The sequence below is a fragment of the Haemaphysalis longicornis genome, unplaced genomic scaffold, assembly GCF_048455015.1.
Source record: "Haemaphysalis longicornis isolate Haplotype H1 unplaced genomic scaffold, Haemaphysalis longicornis Haplotype H1 scaffold_1, whole genome shotgun sequence".
Taxonomy (NCBI): domain Eukaryota; kingdom Metazoa; phylum Arthropoda; class Arachnida; order Ixodida; family Ixodidae; genus Haemaphysalis; species Haemaphysalis longicornis.
In genome coordinates, this window is record NW_027526203.1 from 197,680,251 (window position 1) to 197,702,093 (window position 21,843).

At 43.4% G+C, this 21,843-nt stretch overlaps 1 protein-coding gene across 1 annotated transcript in view; it reads right to left on the minus strand.

The window, feature by feature from the left end:
- LOC144141085 (ER degradation-enhancing alpha-mannosidase-like protein 3) overlaps window positions 1–21,393 on the minus strand; it is a 76,406-nt gene extending 55,013 nt beyond the window's left edge. The window contains exons 1-7 of the mRNA XM_077672610.1: window positions 21,143–21,393; window positions 20,419–20,464; window positions 13,961–14,061; window positions 13,816–13,855; window positions 9,879–9,991; window positions 6,654–6,807; window positions 290–418 (exon numbers count right to left, since the gene is read on the minus strand). Of these exons, the coding sequence (XP_077528736.1) occupies window positions 290–418; window positions 6,654–6,807; window positions 9,879–9,991; window positions 13,816–13,855; window positions 13,961–14,061; window positions 20,419–20,464; window positions 21,143–21,237 (678 nt within the window). The 5' untranslated portion in view covers window positions 21,238–21,393. The remainder of the gene's footprint in view (window positions 1–289; window positions 419–6,653; window positions 6,808–9,878; window positions 9,992–13,815; window positions 13,856–13,960; window positions 14,062–20,418; window positions 20,465–21,142) is intronic.
- Window positions 21,394–21,843: the final 450 nt, after the last annotated feature.

Genomic DNA, 21,843 nt, shown 5'->3' on the forward strand with positions numbered 1-21,843 from the left:
GAAGGCTTGCCAATATTTGATTTTTTTTAGCGTGAAAATTATGTGTCTGTGAATGCCTGTCGGGGCAAGAATACAGTTGAGTGAGTTATCAAAGGCTAGGTCTTTTAAATAAAGCAAGGATGCATGTTGTCTCCACAGTCCATTTAAAAAGTGGTGGCGTCTCAAAACACACCACTACACTAGGGCACTGTAAGTGCAGCTTCAAGGTCAGGCCCCCAGCATTCGGCCACCTACTGGCCAAAAGGTCCGGCCGTGCCTAACAAGTCCCTCGAAGCACTGCAGTCCTCACCTCAAAGATGGGCTCCCCAGTGAGTCTGCTCAGAGCAGCAAACTCGAGGATCATGGTTCCTGCACATGCGGTGCAAGTCTCATGCACCAGGCCCAGCTTCGGGGACTTGAGACCCAGCCGTAGGTTGATCTGCAGTAGAGAGTAGCGAGCAAGATTAGGAAATTCCGTGGTTCTGATCGGACAAGAAGGGGAATGTTCAGCATGGTACGGCCAATGGCAATTCCATTGTTCTCTAGCTACCGTGGTTCTACGACAGTTGCTCAGACGGTCACATAATCACAGTGTTGTTGGCAATGTGCACTATATTATAAAAGCAGGTCTGTATGTAGCTTAGACCAGTCTTTACCCAGAGGCAATTTAGTAGTAAAAAACTGGCTCAGCATCAGCTGCGCTCATGATCATGGACACCCCTTTCTGAGTGTTCAGACAGTCCACAGTGTCGCACAGCACATTAAACGTGCGTGCATAGTGGCTCTGAGGAGTGCAGTGGCATCCGTGGTGTGCAGAACACACTCGTAATGTTAAACTACAGCAGAAAGATTTATGAATGCGGAAGTGAGGCTGAGTTGCTCTGTGCTGTCACCGATATGTGCTAACTACTATGGGCGGCACGGTGCAAGGCAAGAACAGAGAGAGAGAAAAAAAAAAAAAAAAAAAAAAAAAAAAAAAAAAAAAAAAACAACAACAACGTTTTGCCCCATTTGCTCAGAGAAATAATGAAATGTTGAGCTTATCTTTGCTGTTTGAACGTTATCCTAACATACCAGAACAACTTATCTTACTATTTAGCCTCTTTGCTGTTACCTAATCAGTTGGACTTATTTTTGATTACATGATTACTTTGTAGCACATTTTTGAATTCTTGATGGCACCACAGAGTTCCATGTTTCTTGAAAAATTCAAGATAAATGAGGCTTGTGTGAAGAAAGGAGGAGTAATAAAAAAGTGCCCCTCACACAAGTAGCTAGATGAAAGCACAGGTGATACATTTTTTCTTGATTAAATTTGACAGCATTCATATAACTGGATGACTTGCCGATGCAAGTAATTGATGCACGTCCAAGAACTGGTATGCAAGAAAAGATGGCTGGACAATTTTAAAATCTGAAGTAGTTTTTAAGTGTCATGGCATAGCAGCTTGCTGGTACAGTGGAGCTATGCAGATGGCGAGATCAACAAAGAAACAAGGCGAGAGATCCTTGTTTAAAATTTTTTGCTGTCAAACAGCTTCCAGTTTACTGCCAAGTGCTTGCTGATTAGCAAGCATTGGTCACTAGCGTTTCGAGTCTTATCAGCATGGTGATTAAAAGCATACTCTGTGCGCCATCATTTCTACTTGGCAATTTTCTCATAGCTGTCCTTTGGTGTGAACAGTGGAAACTGAGGCCTCACCTCTCGTTCAGCACAAGCCCCTCCGAGTCTTGTAGCTCTTTATAATGTAACACACACTGCTGGTACTACCAGTGGGAGCAGCAAGCAAAGGGGATGAATAATCACCCATGAAAGTGCTTCCCCTCTCTGCTCTGGGGTTGCGAAGGAGGTACATGCATCTCTGCCTGTCCAATAAAGTGTGTGCTTGATCAACTAGCTCCACCACGGAATTCTGTAGTCTGTACCATTCACAAATGCTATCACATTAATATTGGTTCAGACAAACTTTCAGAACCTATCAATGTTTTTTAATGCGAAAGCATTAAATGGCCCATTAAGTGAAACAGCTGGCGTTGGCCCTGTCCAGTGTCTGTAGCAGGCTCCTAAACTGCCACTGGCTGCAACGCAATCCTCAGAACGTGCCTCATGGGAAAAAAAAAAAAAAAAAAAAAGCAACGAACAATTAAAAAAACCATGCCCAATAACTGCTAAAGCAGGTATGTGCATGTCTTCATTGGTTGCAATGCATTATATGGCTGCGGACGAAGTCCAAAGAAAAGGAGCTTGGCTTTGAATTAGACCCACCAGCATGGATGTGTGCCGGCCTGACATCAGGCTCAACATTATGCTATGAGGTCCAACGCCATCAGCCCCTACCCACAGCTTGACGAATAATGAGTTTGATGCCACTTGGCTTGTCATTATGCCTAATGTTAGGCCTTCCAAACATTAAGTGTAAATATAGGCCTAACTGGGGTGATGGGCCAGTGCTCTTAGAAGTTAATGAATTTAAGTTAAAGTTTTGATTCTCCCACCAAATCATGTGTTTCGTGATGTCTGCGATTGCATAACAAGGACAGGTCTTCAAGCAAATGTTAGTGGGCTCTTTAGTCTGCAGCGGACTAAGGAGCATTGTTTACCGTCACTTCTCCTTGATGGCACCACTATACTGCGCCAGTCTGCTGTCCGCCTTTGCTTTGTTTCTGACCATATTTGCACCTGGCTGTTTTTGTAACGGTTGGAAGCAATCGTTTCATGAAACACTGGGTATGCTTAATAACAAACAGGGTCACGTAAGACAATGTTGCTTACACCAATCGGCCAGTGCCGTCTGAAACAACCCCAAAGTGCCGCACTGCTGTGCAGCTATAACAAGTGTAGTGCATGCAGTACCAACACCAGTACGCACTGGGGGTCTATTCGTTTCACCTGCACCGCGTGAACCAGTTCAGGCGGTGCCGCACTTCGCCGTTCGTTTCAGCGGTGCAGCTCGCGGCACCTGAACCGCGCCGTTCGATTCACCGGTGGTGCCGACGGGTGCAGGACGGGTTCATGGCTTTGCCTGCACTCCCTGCCGAGGAGGTGCAGAAGCAGACGAAAAATGTGCAGGTCTGGTTCCGCCGATGGCGGCACCCGCTTTGCACCGCTGTGAACTGGTTCAAGAGGTGCAGGCTGAATCGAATGGACCCTGGGGCTTTTATGTTTACGTGTACTTCCGTAACTTCCATTATTTACCCCACCATTCTTACCTACTGCTATAAAATGAACACTCTAATGAAATGAATGGAATGAATGAAGTACTCTAAAATCATATTTTGAAATGCCTCGGGGGCCATGAAATGCCCCGAATCAGGCAAAAGTTGTTTCAAATTCCCACGCGCGCCGCGGGCGAAGCAGCCGACCGATCGCCACCATCTTGGCCTTGTTTCGAAGCTTGTTTCTTGGTGCGCATTTTGCGACATCTCAAAATGGCGTCGCCTGAGTAGAACGACCACCCTTGCCAGTTTTCCGAAGGCGCCTTCTGGGCCGCCGATTGGCTGGAGCGCGCGCGCGCGGTTTGAGTTCGTCGTTTGAAGCCTCCCATTGGTCGGCGCAACTACTACGTCAGTTTTTTTTTTTTTTTTTTTTCCCCGCCATCATGGCGTCTGCTACGCGCGCCTGACAGAGTCCGCTCTTCTGGCGCAGCACTCGATTAGAGTAGTTTTGCTAGAGATTTTCGTGGTTTATTCGGATTCTTTCATCGCATACTTTCGTGACTAATGCCAGGAGACTTACGTTTGAAGGGGACGACCCGTCATGCGTACGGGAAGCGAAACGTGGCCCGCCCGCGTAGTGCGACTTCGGGCCGCTCGACTCAGCCGGATGAAAATTGTTCGCCGCCTTGTATTGCTTCGCCTGTCCCATCGCCTGACCAACTACCCCCAGAATCCAGACCTGGTCCGAGCCCGTCTTGTCGACTTGACACAAGGTATTACACGGTGGAGGAGATCGCTGCGCATACGGAACACGCAGACGAGATCAAGCGCGGCATGGAGACTAACTAACGCAGCGGAAATTCGACCTCCTTGAAGTGGATCTGGCGCACTCGGAGATAGAATCCGGCACAGATTTTGTCTTAGTGGATATTGCAATGCTGAAAGACCTTTTTGCGCACATCGAGTGTGGCAAGTGCGGGCTGGCGGCGCCGGATTTGAGACGGCTGACAGGCAGTACAGACTCGCAGTGAGGCTCCAGGTGACGTGCCCGGTTTACGAACATCGTGTGGAGCGTTTTTCGTCACCAAGGGCCGAAGGATCTGGCAACATCACTCCTTTCGAGGTAAACATAACAGCTTTGAAAAGTGTTTAAAGCATCGAAAACGGGGTGTCTGCTCTGTTGGATTTTTGTGCTGGGATGAACTTATCCCACAGCCTGCACCACACGACGTTCCAAGCGCACTTGAAAAAAGTGGTCCAGGTTTGCAAGGACACTGCAGCAGCCTCTGAAGCAGATAGTGTGTGTGTCGTCAAGGGCTTGTATAGGGACCTTGCTCAGCCGCCAAACAACATTGATGTCATGTGGATGACCAGGGGACGGTCGTCACACAATGGAGTGGTACAGCAAGCCTTCTGCAACTTGTGAAAGCCCCCCACCCCTCTCACTTAAAACTTCAGTGTTGCGAAATGAAAGCTCAGTGTTTTGTCTCGCCCGAACGTTTCCTGCCATACTGCCATAGGCCAACAAAGCTTGCCTTTCGGCTACTTTTTTTTTTTTTTTTTTCCCCAAAAGGCTCTTTTCAGGGCCAACGACGTGATGCATTTGCAGAGAACGCATTGCGCAGTGTCTCACCCCCGTATCCTCTCAAACTTCCTGCACAAAAAACATGAATAAAATAGCCTCACCAAAAACAAAAAAAAAAGGGGGGGGGGGGGGGGCACCTGAAGCAAGTTTCACCCCTCCCTCCTTCGCCGTACTTAATATTCTGGGTACCAAAGTGCACTGTAATGAATGATGCCAGTTTACGAAGTACTGTTGCAGTTTCACAACGCCAGCTAGACGCCAACCGATTTGAAGTCGATAAATTTTGCTGAATTCCTGATGGTGTACGCTACTTGGCCTCTGGTATCTCTAGTTGTAGTTGACATTTTTGGAATCCAAAGACAGATTTGGGAATGGGAAGAACATGTCTTTGTTACAGGGAAATACTGCAGTTACACTACTGATCGTTCGGTTCATAACACATGGCCAAACTTCAAATGCAGTTTTCTCGGTTTCATATTTTTGGTCGTTTACCTCAGCCTTATGCAGCTTTTTGGAAACTTCTTTTTGCTTCGTAAGGTCAATCTTGGTACCGTTTTTTTCAGTACAACCTGAGGTACCCGATGACATTCTTAGTTTTTTAATTTAGGCCATGCATAAATAATGACTTGCAGTTGTTTTGATGAGCCAAAATATCGAATACTGCCATCTTTTATACTTGACGTATTTTTTTGGGATGCCAAAGACTTTAGAGAAAAACGAAGAATGTCATCGGGTATGGGAACTCTCTGGCTATCAATTCATGAAATAAAAAGCTACAAAATGCAATGCGAAAGTTCATTAAAGCTGCGTAAGAAATTACCTAATTACGGTCTAGACTTTGTATGATAACTTTCAAACTAACAGCAGCAGCTCAAACATAATTGAATATTTAAAATCTACAGAGAAAAATACATTTTTTCATAAGCTTCTACCCATAAATAAAAAAGTTAGTTTTAAGGCCCTCATCCCCCCTTAAGTAAACTGATGTATAAAAAGAGTTGGGACCAAAACTGAAGCAACAGCATAATCATAAGCATGGGCAATTTCGTGATATTCAGTCTGCGAACTAGCTTTGCCGCTGCACAGTGTCAACGCCTTTTTTGTAAGAAAAGGCTTTATTATGGTTTCCTCGACTACAAGGCTAAACAAGATCGCAGCCTTTCTGATGTTCCATATAGAAAAAAAAAGGAATATTACAGGTAAAAAGAAGGAATAACTTTGCGCATCATTTGAATAGGAAACCAGGAACTATGTCGGTACACAGCTGGGCTTTCTTACCTAGAGAGTGCTGTACGAGGCAGCCTGAGCGAGACTGCATTATGAGGATGCGAAAAAACAAGCAGAGGGGAGGAACTGGCCCAATACTAAAGAGTTACAAGGCAAAGCGCTCCCCAAAAGCACCTTCCTCTTGCTGTTTCGCCGCACGTCACTGGTGCATTGCGGGAAAGCCTGTCGCTGCTAGCAGAAACTGCCTATTTGCGTTTCCGAACTTTGAAATACTTCCAAAATTTACAATAAGTGCGATTCGATTTGCACACGAATTGAATATAAGGTTATTTGCTTTGATATTGACGTTCTTCATGCACAGCATCGGGAAACAGTAAAAAAAAGGGACATGGACACAGCGCTTGCAGAGCGTCAAAATACCAACTAGCCCACCAGTCAACACTCATTGACATTTGGAAGTTTTGAATATTTGTACAGCCCAGTTTTTAAGTGCCCTACATGAAACTATGTTCAGTCTGTCGGTAACTTGAATTAAACAGCTACAACCTGCTCTGCCCGATGCCAGAATTGAACTGTTCTGCTTGGCCTACCCCAATTCGACTTGGAGACTGGACTGGACGTGTTTCCTAGTTACCCTAATCGATATCCAGGAGTAGTTTAGATTTGGAACACGAGCGGGGGGCCCACTGCACGGCCCGTGAATTACCCTGGGGTGCGGCACGCCCGTGCTGGTGTTGAAGGCTGGCAGCAGGCGGTAGCCAAGTTCCTTGGCCATGAGCAGTAGGTCTCCCCTGTACCAGCCCATGCGGCCGTGGCGTTCCTGCAGGTACGAGGCCAGGATGTGCCCGCTCAGGAGGCCCCTGCACGAGCACGGCACGGCATCAGCAATGGTGGTGGGCACACCGCTGGAGCACGCTCAAGAGCCAGCCACGTTTGGAACAAACAAAATTAGCTGCACCCGACAGTGCCCGCACTTTCCTGGGGAGGGGCTTCTCAGCCAACAAGCAGGCAGCAACTCGGTACTGCACCAGCCTACATTACCATCCAAAGCAAATGCAAACACATGCATGTATAGTACTATATAGGCTGACCGATCTTTACACATGTTGCGCTGTGGCTGTAGTAACACACAGTAGCCACACACAAACCAAGCTGTCTGGGGATTTGGAGATTTTTAAAGCAATGTCTCTGCCTGTTTTACTTATTGGATATGCCATGAAAACTATTGTAGCATCGGCCCCAGTTGTGAGCAGCCATATGAGCTTCTGACGCAGTAAAAGCTCCACAGTAGTTGCACTGGCGAGGGTAGCAAAAGGTAGAAAAAAAAATATTGCATCGGTGCGTGTGCAAAGAAAGACACATCTCTGGTATATCGTATACCGCATTTTTGTGTGAACAACCCACACCAAAAATTGATGAATCATAAGACTAAATTTAGGGTGTGGGTAATGTGTGAATTTTGCCTCCAAATGCAGCTTCACCACAATGTGCGCTGTGCCGTGATGCATGCGTCAACACCAGTTGTCATAGCATTTTTTCTCCTCTTTTATGCCAGCCAGCTTATTGTCAAAAGCCCAAATAAAATCAAGTTATACCGTTCAGTCTTGTACCCAAACCATCTTATCTTTATCTCAAGCGTCCAAGGTAAGATGCTGCCTTATGGTGCCAGAGCGGGTGAGGTAACATTCACCTCCCTGGCACCAGTGAGAGAGGAGCTTCTGACAACCTAGCAGCTATCTGGAAGTAACAACCTCACTAGATGTCCCCCACTGTACATCAATATGGTTTTTGGGCACAGTTATAGCTCTTACTGCAAAGGAGAAAAAAAAAAAAAAGACTGGTATATTTATTATCTGCATAAGCCCAATAAACACAATATAATTGTGCGGTACTCCTTTTTTACGAAGCTTGAAAACTTCCATTATGCATTTTTTTTTTCTCTGGGTGCAACTTGGGGCGCGGGTTATATGCAGGGGTGGCTTACATGCGCAAAAATATGGTAGCTACATACCCATCCCAGACTTGCCAAGGACTCTTCAAGACGCAATTCAACATTCATATTTCTCATTTATTCCTAAGGGCAGGAGAGACCCAACTGCCCGCAAACTATCCCACCGTGAATCCAAGATTGATCGTTTCAGAGCTTCATAGTTGCCTGGATCTCTAATCTCGGTGTCTTTCCCATAAAATTTAGTGCCATTCAATATACTCCATACACAAACATTGTGACTTGAGGAGAAGCAGCAGTTTTACAGCATGTAGCAAGGAATGGTAGTTCAAACAGCTTAGAGGTTATGCAACTTTACGAACAAAGTTGTAGCGTACCAAAAGGTAAACTTCAGCAATGATTTGACAGTAGGATACCGAAGCAACATTGAGCCCTGAGGCACTCTACAGTGGAAAGCACGGAATAAACATAGCTTGGCCCTAAGTCGGAAACCTTATGAACATGGATGTTTTGCATTCTGTTCTTATACCCTCAGCAGCCAAAAACAAAACCTGTAACCCGAGATCCCGCAGCAGCGAAAAAAAATGCTTCTGCTAAGTGACCTGGGGGGGTAATATCATTACTGCAACCAATTTTGCACCCAGCTTTGAAACCTGTGAACGCTAAAGCGAAGAGTCAAACGACGCCATTCCTCATGCATCATTAGAAGGACAAGAAGCTGTGGACTAAGGGCAGTTCTCATTGGTCAAACAGATGGGCTCGAACAGTGCTGCCACTCACATCAGCTGTGTTGTTGACACAAGCCATTCCATTGGTCAGACGCTACGTTTGTGCAGTACAGCCTTTACCCATGCCTGACCCCGGGAAAGTGCCAAAAGAGGCAGTAAAGGTAGCACGGTCAACGCATCCTCCATTCACACACAGTAATTGGTTAGCTGGTAGCCCTGGACCTTGTTTTTGTAAATGCGGAGCACTATTATTTTTATTCACCTAAACTGCGTGCCTACTGTATTAGAATTCATATATTTACCACTTTAAGCACTGAGGAAACTATGCACAGGTACAATTCTGTAAGATTGCCGATAATAGTGTCACGCTATTTCATACAGCCTGAAAGTGGTGACAACACTGCGCAAATCTGACAAAGTACTCTGCATGCGTGTACATTTATTCTTTTTTTTCATAAATGTTTACGACGATGGTTTCTATCACTTTCACTAAACCACAATAAGACGATCGCACCAGTCCTGCCACATTAGGCACTAAGATGAAAGACCACTGAACTAAGGCTTCCTAAAATTTTCATTTTTAGGCTGAAAGCATTACTAGGCTACCCACCAAAGATTAGGGACTGTCTGCATCTGCATCTCTGCCTCAGATGATTTGAAGCAATTTCACACTCCCAAAACTGTCGAGCTGCAGTGGGGAATTCCCTCCCAAAACCTTTCAGTAATGCCTCTAACATTGCATAGCTGAATGTTGCTCATAAAGATGCAAAACATTGTCCTTTTTTTGTTTTTGCTGCGTTTCGAGAACTGCACTTGACCCCCACAACCAATTCAGGTGTGTTGTCTACTATGCGCACCGTAAAATTGCATCAATAAGAATACGACTTTCACTGCCCTTTAACAGCATATATCATAGTGGATAAGCCATCTAAGATGAAGTGATCCCGGAAACACGCAACCTTCTCTACATGCGGCAGCTACGGACAGCGACTTCAGGTATGGCCCCAGTGTCAAAACTCACAGCCACTTCCCATACCACCTCGACTGAAAAAGCTTCTGTCTGCCCATCTTTCACACCATATCAAATAGAGACCGTGCCTGGCAGCACTTGCAGTGTCCTCAGGCACGTAGGTGTTAATAGGGGGGGTGGGGGGGTGTCAGAACTTGAGCACTACAAGTTAAGGGCAAATACACAGCAGTGCATGTACAACATTATTTGAAAGCATGCAGAGAAAGCCTGCAGGGCACCGCTTACCCAACCATCCTGATGTTGGTTTCGAACACTGACACAACAATATCGCTATCGAAGCTGACGTCCCGAATCACAAGTCTGACAGCTCTTTCAAATTCTTCCATGTCTCCTAAGAGCTGAAACGGTCAGGGGGGAAATGCAAATAATTACACCTACCCGAGTGCTTCCAGTCTCAAGGCACAACACACAAAGAGAAAGAGAGGGAGTGAGAAAGAGAGAGAGCAGGCTTAACATCTCCATTTTAGGCTGGTAGTTCCCACCCTTGTAGGGGTCAAAGACCATGCTAGAGTCTCTTATTCACTAGTTTGAGTAATGCCTCCTGTGCATTTGGCTTTTAATGCGTAGCATTCTTTGCCGAGTACCCCCACAGCCAGGACCGTGTAACGCCCTGCATTTCCACTAAAATGCAGATATTGAGAAATTTCCATCTGTAATCGCTATAATAGCGTTAATGGAGATAACTGATTGCACAAAACTTTGAAATTAAAACTATGAAAATAAGAAAAATATAAAAAAATTACAAAAATGGCGAATCGTGCAACTCCCCATTTTAACAATAATGCATATTTCGCGAAAGTTCAACCTGGAATTGTTATAACAACGTAAATAGAGATAATTGGTCACAGAAAATTTTGAAAAACTAAAAAACAGGAAAAATATTAAAAGATACGGAAAATGGCATTCGTATAACTCATAAAATTTCCACAATAACGCAGATTTTGCAAAAGTTTCACCTGTAATTGTTATAATAGCGTAAATAAGGATAATTCATCAAACAAACTTTTGAAAGAAAAAATAAGAAAAATATTAAAAAATTACAGAAAATGGCGAACCGTGTAATGCCCTGCATTTTCACACTAATGCAGATTTCGGGAAAGTTCCACCTGTAATTGTTATAATAGTGGGAATGGAGACAATTGGTCGAACGACATTTTGTAAAACTAAAAAATACAAAAACTATAAAAGATTACGCAAAATGGAAAACCATAAAACGCCCTGCATTTCCAGAATAATACAGATTTTGTGAAAGTTCAACCTGTAATCTATAAAATAGCATAAATGGAGATAAATGGTCGAATACGATTTTGAAAAATAAAAAAATTATTCAAAAATTACGGAAAACAGAGAACCGTGTAACGTCCTGCATTTTCACAATAATGCAGATCTCACAGAAGTTCCACCTGCAATGTTATAATAGCATAAATGAAGATAATTGATCAGACAAGATTTAGAAAAACCAAAAAATTTCGGTGTAAAAAATTCATACTCAAGACAAAGTGGCATAAGAATGCTACGCATTATTAGACAATTCTCTGAATTTCTGCTGAATTTTTTCAGAGCATTAGGGTGTTGTGAGGGAAAAAAACCAACTCAATAAAGCATACTGTGTGCAGAAGCCGAAAGGATGTACGTGCCTCAAATCAACCCTGTCTTCGCATTATCACTAGGGTTTGACAGACAGCAAAGCACGTGGGTCAGAGATGGTTGAACAGTTGAATGATGGTGCTGTGGTCCCCCCAAATGCTTTTGCAGAGCCTATGTTGCCCACAAACACCCGTCAAAATCTTCAAATAGGTAACAAAACACCACTCTCACAGATGCCACTTTGGCCATTTGTATGTTCATTTAATACTACACAAATAGCTTCTGTTTTAATTAAATTTATTGCTGGATGCCCAAAACATGAATAGCAGCCCAAGGTACACATCTTGAAAGTTAGCAGTGGGACCACAAAAATTGGTACAGGCCATGCGATGTGATATACAGTGAACCTTCTAAAAGACGACAGTGAAATTAGTGATTGTGCTGCTGCAGGAAACCAAGTGATTGTTTTTTCCATTACACGTTGCCAGGAACCAGAATTTGAGCAGCTTTTAGTGGTCCTACTTTCTTATATCTAGCTCGGGCCAGATATCATCGTTAGACATAGGCACATTTGAAACGAGCACGTTAGCACTTGGTACGAAAATGGAATGTGACAACTTCCATGCGGTGATAAAACACTTTTTTAAGCACATGCACAGGTATGCAGAACAAAGATGAGTTCAGTGAAGTTGTTGCAAGGGCTGTGCACTATTGCTGCAGGTGGTTTGTTTTTGGATGAATGAATTTAACCGTGGCCGGACATCAACTCAAGAAGAAAAAAAAAAAAAACTCAAGAAAAAACATTTTTTTTTTCTTGAGTTGATCTAAACTTTATTTAGATCAACTCAAGATGAAGCATGAACTGGATGTCATGCCATTGAGGTTACGATTATGGTAATTGTGAAAAAAAAAAAGAAAAAAGAAAAATCCCCGGCATTCATTCTTACACAGCATCACTGAAAGACAGTGCATGAGATGCTGATACTATAAGCCTCTCATCTAAAAGAGTGCACAAAATTCTGCCTGAAGAATTACACATAAAAAGATTGTGAGTGCAATGGGTGCTGCAATTGCAGAATATGGATCGAAAGCACACCCAAGAGGGCATCTGCAGTATGGCGATGCTTAACAATAATACACAAAAATTTTTGGTTCAATTTGTAACTGGGGCAAATTTTTGATACACCATACCCCCCTTATGAGTGGAAGCAGCAGTCAAAGCAGTGGACAGCACCAGGTGAAAGTGAGCCAAAGAAGAAGGCAAAAATGAGCCAAAGAAGAAGGCAAACGTCACTTTATTTTGTTGGCTAGGGAAGCGGTGGCCACAGTGTTTTGGACCGCCAAGAAATAATCCTTATTGAATACTTGCAGAACAGCAAAACAATAACAGGTGAGTATTATGCAATGACACCGTGGTGTTTGAAAGAATAGCGAAAAAAAAAAAATGCTTAGACTGGAGCACAAAAGAGTAGTACTCTTACACCAAGACAACAGCCAACCGACCATCAAAATGGTGAAACTTCATGACGAATGGGTAACCCCAACTGCATGACTGACGAATGGGCACCCCCAAATTACCTGGATTTAGCCCCATTTTTCTTCATTAGTGAGCTTGAAAATTTAGATCGGGTGGATGGAATTTTCACCCAGTGAAAATGCCATCACCACTGCCAAGCATATTTTGCAACACTTCACAATTCCTACCTTTGTGGCAGGATGAAATTTTAAAAATTGGAAGCTCAGTGGACCAAGTGCGCAGCAATTTTACACAAACACATGCACGCACAGAGAGAGAGAGAGAGAGAGCTGACGACCCAATTATTTGGACCCTAAAGGGACCGTGGAAATGTCCAAAAAATCAGGCAGTCTGAAAATGTTCCCCCAAAAAGCTCAATGTCCTGGTGCCGGGAAAAAGTCCGAATAATCAAGTATGTCTGACAAATTAGGAGAAAAGCGGTCGTTAACTCTGTCTGTGAGAGAGAGAGAGAGAGAGAGAGAGAGAGAGAGAGAGAGAGAGAGAGAGAGAGAGAGAGAGAGAGAGAGAGAGAGAGAGAGAGAGAGAGAGAGAGAGAGAGAGAGAGAGAGAGAGAGATGTAAAAAGGGAAAAAGGGGCACAATAAGAAAACTGTATTTCAACATTTCAGATGGGGACTGTCTAAAACGCTGAAATAAAGTTTTGTTATTAAACCCCTTTTAACATTTTAAATCAGCAGTCATACAAATGAAGTATGTGACGACAGCCTTTCCTTCACATTTCTTGTATGGCAAATTGATTCCACTACACCTTCACGAAGTTTTGTTTTACAGGGCCAATGTGCCCCTTATGAGGCACATCTCTCTCTCTCTCTCTCTCCCCCCCCCCCTTTTTTTTTGAAGAAGTTGAGGAATGCAAAAAGAAGTTTTCAAGCAGCTGCCAGTATTTGAAAATGAAGTTAGTTGCTCACAGGCCTTGGTAAAGATAGAAGCCCACAAGAAATCCCCCATAAAAGTAACACGAGGCTGCGCCTCCATCATCAACATTTCAAGCCAGCCGCTGGCTCACGTCTTTCTCGCATCTCAAGCCCTTTTCACTCACCACTAATGTGTCCATGGTGTCCACCATTGTTAAAGAAAAGCTGGAAAAATGAACACAAAACAACATGAGAATGGCGCAATACAGAAAAACACCAGGAAAGAGCACATGCCAGAGCTGTGTGCGGTGCATACACGAGGGTACTTACTTTCCTAGCGCATCATCTATGTCCCCCCGATTGACCTCTGTTCCACGATATCGACCTTTGCAGCTTAAAGGCATTAGCTCATCTGCCGGATATGCATTGTCCTGAAATAAACGGAGGTACAAGGATGTAGCAAAAGCCCTTAGGAAGATAAAAAATATGAGGGTACCAACAACAGAGCACAACATTACCACAAATTCTGCACTACAAAATAGTCATTTTGGTTTTGTCTCTATTGAAGCAATGATGCATCAGAAATACTAAGGGTATAATGAGCTCAATTCAATTCAAATACTGAGTGAAAAAGAAATAAAATTACAGTGGAAAAATATAACACTCAATTTCAATAATTGGTTTTAATATGATCAAATAAACCGCTCTTCCACTGCATATGTATGTGTGTTAACATGTAAGCTGTAACTTCAGTCCTTTTTCATATTCATTATGGCATAGCAGTGCCATATTCGATGGAGTGAGGTGGTGGTGTGATTGCACCCCCCTCTCCCCCCCCACCCCCTCCAGTGCTCCAGAAATTAGCCCTGCCAAGCTAACTACACAATTCATGCATGCCATATCGGTGATTTTCCACAGTATCCACTATGCCCCCCACTCCCCAATGGGGGTCACTCTGGATCGGGCTCAGTGGCACAGTCATGTGCACGAGTGAAAGAAAACAACTGACTCGACGAGCGGAAACTCGGAAAAATCAGCAGCTTATTTCCAGCCCCGAAATCCCACACCAACAAATCCTCACTTTTCTCGCAAGTTTAAAGCGACACTCAAGGCTATGTAAACTTTTGTTTTTGCTGAAATATCGCACCCTTCATAAATCTTTGGCTTTCGTTTGGTGACAAAAGGCATTCTTCTTTGTTTGAAAATCAATAGTTGAAGCTGAAATTTGACAGCTGAGACAGTGCAAGTGAAGATTGAATTCAAAGGCTCAAAAAGCGCCCACTCATTTGGTCTCTAAATAAAGGCGTCTTTACTTCCTATGTCTTTCCCGTTCTCCTCCCACATTTTGCGACATGAACGAACTGAGCGCCGCAAATAGTACGCCGTCTTTCTTTCATTCAAGGAGCCAAGGGACTGCTAAGCCGACTTGGATTAATGCATTATGAAAAACCAGTGTGTTGCCTGTTCATATTCCTTGAAGGCATTCTCAAACGATCCGAAATCGCCAAAGGTAGAGCTGGCTTGGACAGCCTCAGGAATATCATCTTCGGCTATGTCCCGTGTGCCCAGCTCAAACATGGTCATCGCTTAACATCAGGTCCTTCCAGGCACTAAAAAGGTGCTGGGTCACAGCTACACAACACAAATGACGCATGCGAGACACGCCCATATGACTTAGACCACTTTGATCACACTCTGACCAACCATGCCACGACCACAAAAGGCAGCGGCAACGCAAGCGCTGCCAGTTTAAAAGGGAAAAAAAGAAAAAGCTGGGAACACGCTCCAGCAGTGCTCGAAGAGGGCGAATAATGTCCAAAGTTATTCTCACTAGCAGTGCGAACATTTGAAAATTATTCTCACTAATAGTGCGAATAGGAACAAGGATAAGGCTTTATGGACAACTTTTTTTGGACACCACCATACCTTGATGGCATTAAAAAAACCTTCACTGATCGGCTTCCCATCTATACAATGAAAGTGGTAGCCAATGATAATAGGCTTTCACAAAGATAGCAATGATCAACTAAAGGCAGGCCCTGGCTTGCTCTGGGCACTTCCAGACATTGTGAAAAAATGGAAGGGAAATGGCAGAGAAATCCCCGCTTTGATTATTGATTTCTCTGAGTACAAAGCATCACTGACTATCGAACAAAAACTGAGAACTAATCAATGTGTAATCTTTTAGTTGAAACAAAAAGCCATTCAGCCTTTAGTGTTCCTTCAATGCTTGAAAGCCTGAATTACATCGCAATGACTAGTTTTTACTACCATACCCACCGATATCAGACCTTTCATTACGACCACAAGATGGCACAATACAAACTTGGCTGGTTGGTACATTACGACAAGAAAAAACTGTGCAGAAAACAAGGTCGTCTTCTTTTGTACTCATTTTCTGCATAGTTTTTATTTTCATAAAGATGGAAGCTGTATCAATTTATGCCTCTAACCTTTCAACTCAAGCGAACAGCTGCTGACATGATTGAAAAGATGCTCAAGGTTAATTTGAGACATGCCCAAGAACCACATTTTTCAATGCACGTCAAAAGCAAACAAATAACCGCAGATAAAGTAGAACAATTTTTGTTTAATACCCACGAAGCTCCTATACGTGACTGAGATTTTTTCAGTAAGCACGGTTAGACACTAAGATAACCTTGCAAGAGGGGGGTGCAAGAGACAGCAGGAAATATTTTACACACCCGGATTTTAACGTTACTTGTGTTTGATAAAAAAAAAAGGTGTAAGAAGATTTAGGCAGGAAAGGTAAGCAATGCAACCAAATAATATGTTGACAAAACATTTCGAGACAATTTAGATGAAAAATCTGAAAACCAATGAAACAAGCTAAAGAGGAAAAACTGAGTTCCTCAGTTACATGTTGTGATTTCCGTTACATGTTGTGAGAGGCTCTTTAACATGTTGCAATCCTCCCCACACTGAAGAAAGGCCCCTGTAGTCACTAGGCTTGCAAAGCACTAGTATAACCACGTGCCTCACTAAAAGCATGGCAAAGACATTATGCTTGAAATGGTGGCTCTTGACTACTGCAGCTACATTGACAAGAGTCCTCATTTCCATCCGTAACTGTTCATGAAAATTAGTTTCTCGTTGTTTTTTAACATGAGGCACTGAGTACTGCCGGTAACTAGTGAGCTTGCTGAAGTTTGCCCCAACACGGAAAGAAAAGGGACACGGGTTCCCAACGCTGAAGGAGGGCCCATTTGTGTCGCTCTGTGCATTAAATTGTGTTGGCCAGCAAAAGATGCCAAGCTAAAAAAGCAAACCTCTAATTGTTTTTTCAATTTCAAATAAACTTCCTTTGTTGATTTAGTCAAATGTCAGTTGCATTCGCGCGAAAACGTATTGTCCTTAGTAGGACTCCGGCGCGGGTTGGTTCATGGTCTTCAGCGCGAACAAAACTGCTACAAAAGACTAGACACGCAGAGACACACAGTGCCACACAGCACCTGCCCGTCTGTGTGTTTCTGCATGTCTAGTCTTTCGTCCTGCTGTTTTTGTTCACGCTGTTGGAATTTGTATTGTTCTCCAGAGTTGTCATCCACTCCTTTTACGAAAGTTCTGCTGTGTTAGGCTCTCCTCTGCTGCTGCTGTGTCCAACAGAAAATCAAGTGCAAGGGCACTGCGTGATAAACACCAGGAGGGTGCAGGTGCCGTGCAACAAAGCCAACTTTAGCTCATGTAATTTGTAAAAGTACACTGCAAATCGAACGAAACAGCAGGATAAATCATCTTTTTTTTTTTTTAAGTTTTAAATAATAGCCCATTTAGTCTTATCAAGCTGTGACACGTGCACCCTTTCTCCGGCCCACTATTTTGAAAGGTGTGGTGAGTGGGAAGGAAGCCCAAGGGCGTGACATTCTGAAGTGGAGTGAAGAATTCTGGTCCTGGGTTAGATTACAACCATGGGCACCACATTTCTGATGATACGAGGTGCAAAATTACTTTGGTGTCCAATGAGTTTTTCGATCCTTAACACATCATTTTGGTTACGGTCAACTAGTGAGCAAAATCTACATTCGAATGCTTACACTCTGCATTAATTGGTAACTGTGTATGTGTTCTTTATATTAAAACATTTTTTACATCACTTTTTAAGCTTCAATATGCACAACTGGAAATTTGTTTTTTAACACGAAAATGCTTTAAATACTTTGATTCTTAGTCTTAATATGCAGTGAGCATATTAAGGTTATTGCAATTACCCCACAGCAGTTGCAGGTCCATGATCCCCACGTGCACTGTAACGAAGCTTGTGCAGGAAAGGGACAAATGCCGTCCTTTAGTTAGACAAAGTCCATGAAAAATGTTCTACGCAGCCAGATGGCTCCCAGATATTCATGTCTGCACAAAGTGCTTCCTGGTACATGATAGTATTGTATAACTTCGACGTTACTTTGTGCTTGGAGTACTTATGTCCAACACCTATTCCTCGGAAGTGTTTGTTTCTAAATTACACATATTATTACAGCCTTTTGTACCCCTTTTCCTTAGGTTAAACTATGCATGGAACCTAGCTTTTCAGGCTCTTGTATTACTTTGATGTTTTTGATCTCGTCGTGAAAAAAAACAAGCTACTAAGCATTTTTTTTAAAATACGCTTTGTTCAGCAACCAACTTTTGGTTTTAAAGGGGGGACACTGGTTTTGACAACATTTTTGTTATTTTTTAACCTGTGTGCTTGAGATTTACACATTGAGTGCATTTCAACATCCCGAGCTCAAATATGCAGTCAGTTTTCGTCTATGAGGTGTAAGTTTAGAGTTGTGCAAAATGTTATACCACTCCTTTTCGGACAATTTTTTCATTATCTACCTATGAAATACTCAAATAGCTTTTATCCCTTTGTGCTCTGGAAGGACCAGGGAGTGCAACTATGCCACAGCAGTAATGTTACCATTGTTTCTGCAAACACTGTAAACTTCATAAATGTCAGGTCATCAATTTCCAATGTTTTTGTAAAACTAACTGCATAGAATCTTGGGCCAGCAAAAAGACATTCTACAGTGTTGTGGTTTTATTGCACTGTTCAGTTCATAAGCTTTCGAATGCAGCAAAAATGACACAAATCGAACCAGTACATTCCAAAATATTGCACCCAACAACTGACTATGTGGGTAAAATATTGGTTCTGAGAAAACAGGGCACGAAGTTTTGGAAACATAGGCAAAAATGATAATTTAGGCGACTTCAAAGGGCGACGGCTTCGTGAATACTTATGATACAGCTATGATATTCTGCAGGTACATTCTTAGGTACCTGTACACTGAAAATAAAATACAGAAAATTGATTTCTTGGCAAATTTTCGGTCCTAGAGAACTTCCCTTTTTGTTCTCGTTCCAAAAATAGGGAGAAAATAAAAAAATGCACGAATGCTATTGACATGTTTACTTCTGTAGTTTTGTCACTACCGTATTTCTATGCACTTGGCAGCTGGAGAACTGCTTCCCTGTCTGCAATTGGCTGTAATAACCCATCACAGTGGCTCAGAGGGTACGGTGAAACCGTACCAAGTGCGGCATTATGGGTTCTGTTTTTGTCCACAGTGCCCATTTTTCTTGTGAAGGCGGAAAACAAACCGTCTATGCGCAAAGACTCCACCGCCCGTTAAAGCCCGTCATGTGATCAACATTCATACACAGCCTTCCACCATGGCACACTTCAAAACACAGGTTTATCTCTGGCACGTGAAATACCAAATTGGACTTAGATGCTGCAGTTACCCATGTATGCTTTTATTTTTGATGCACTGAAGCGGCCTGTTCAGGAAGCTGACATATGAGCGAGTTTTAATTTCGCCGCAGGAAATCATGCCTAGAGAAAGCCCATTCTGTTTGAAGTAGACATTATCGCAAACATAGCTCATCAAGTAGCTAGCCATGCAGCCCTTATTGCTTCGTACAACTCGCAAATACAACATGGAGATATTTGAGGCCCCCCAGAAGGACCCGTTCACCAAGATACAGTTGGAGTTGGTCTGGAGCTGCTGCACACGGCAAGGCAGCATTTATTACTAAATGTGTGATTGCCTGGATTGTGTAACTGCACAGCCACATGACCGCCACATGTGCCTCCTTAATGTTTACAAATGAATTATTATTCTTAAATACACTTTCAGTTGTGTTAGCATTTTCTGCAATTCCACAGTTCTGAAGCAGTTCAGAGAGGTGCTTTGTCAGACTATTTTTCATTACAGGACCGATTGAATTAGCAACGTTCCACTGCAATTGTACACATTGCTCAAACATCTGTGCCACTCTTTGACATAATCATGGGCTTCCTTCTATATTTTCAGTCCAAAACTGTCCAGAAACTATGCGCAGACTGGTGTAAGCATGTGCCAGGTGGTATACAACTTGTGAAAAGCAGTTTAAACGTAGACAAAAAAAAAAAAAGGGGGGGGGGGGGGGGGGGTGCAGGAAAGAGCAAACGCGGAGCTGCATTGTTTTTTTCTGTGATTTTTTTTTTTTTTTGATGTTTGATCTGCTCTTCTTTTAACCGTTCGAGATGAAATGTTTTCTTACACGTCCATTTCTACGGCGTTTCCTGTTCATGGGGTGTTCCTAAACTGCCTGGAATATCCAGGGCAGGTGAATTGAAAGAATTAGTGAGCTCTTCCATTTACAGTCCCGGACTGCCCAAAACTCAGCAGGGCATTTTTATTTTCTTTTTGCACACGCATTTTAGGGCGCTTTCTGCCTAAGAGGATCACCAGAGGTAATAGGTATCGAGCACCGCGGACGTGCGAATTTTCCATACGTACCATGTAAGCCCGGTAGGCGTGGTAAAACATTTCTTTAACTTGTTCCCTGAAAAGGTACGAGCATAAGACAGTAAGACTGGCATGCATGCGAAAGGTGGCTAGGTGAGATGCTTGTTAATGCATCTTAAAAACGGGCTACAGGGCGCTCAGATGGGAACACACACACACAAAAAAAAACACAGGACACAGTGCTGTGTCCTGTGTTTTCGCCCCAGCGCGCAGTAGCCCCTTTAAAATCTGGCGAAGTATTCCGCTGTTGCGCCGGCCACGGAACCTAGCTACCTACGCTGTAAGCGCGTACGCTTTTTTTTTTTTTTCAAGTGATATTTTTACGTTTGCTTGAACGCACGTACGTATTTAACATTCGAGTTGGAAAGCATATATTGTGCCGTGTATAAAGGAATCCCATGAACTACGCACAAGAAAAACATAGGTGCACACATACATTACCCGGGTGAAAAGCCCCATGAAAGTACAAGAGTGATCATAAAAAAAATACGATCGGTAATGATTGATGGTACTCTCGACGTGTTTTGGTGAAATGGCAAACGTCACCAACAAGACCATGTACAGGACACAGAGGGCCCCAATTGCCACAAAAACCCATTCAAACTGTCCATATAAACCAGCTCAACAGCGGTCGCGTACGCTCTGATCACGGTGTTTCCACGGTTCCCAGGTGACGACTTCAATCAGGCGGAAACATGCCTTTCAAGGAACTCACCGCAGTTGAGCCCTCTCTTCAGTGCTTACGGCTTCAGCGGTTCCAAAGATCAGCATGCCAGCAATCGCCGCAATCGTAGCTCTACAGGGTGCCATTTGAGGTGCGGAGCGACTGAAGGAAAGTGTCTTTTCGACGTATTGACTAGACTTGTGGTATATTTGTGCACAGTAATTTTAGGACGCTATCCATCGCTCCGTACCCCTGCACCCACCTCAGTTTCCTACTGCATCAATGCAGGGAAGCCAACAGCAGGCAAATTTAGTGGCGTTGGTTCGCCCCCTGGCGACGTTAGTTTTTACGATATATGCTACTAACCAATCTAGCTAACTACGATGTCTATCAGTTAATAATAGTCTTTTTAAACGTAAATTAAAATTTTTAAACATTGTTTTAAAAATTGTTGTTTCATAACATAAAAACTCAAGGCCTTTTATTCCACGGTTAAGTCTCCTGCCACGCGCGTGGCACGAGCTACGCCCCCCTGGCAACAGCTGCTGCCACGCAGAAGTGACGTCAAGCTAAAATAATCACGTGACTTCCTGTGACGTCACAAAACAAACGTCATGGTTACGTTATTTGTTCATGCCGCTTTCTTGCGTTAACGTCGACGGCAGCCGGGTGTTTACGTCTTGTGTCCCGATGTTCTCCGCCCGTGGTTCGAATGGCAGGCCTGACGCATCGTTACTTCCCTATCTCCCTGT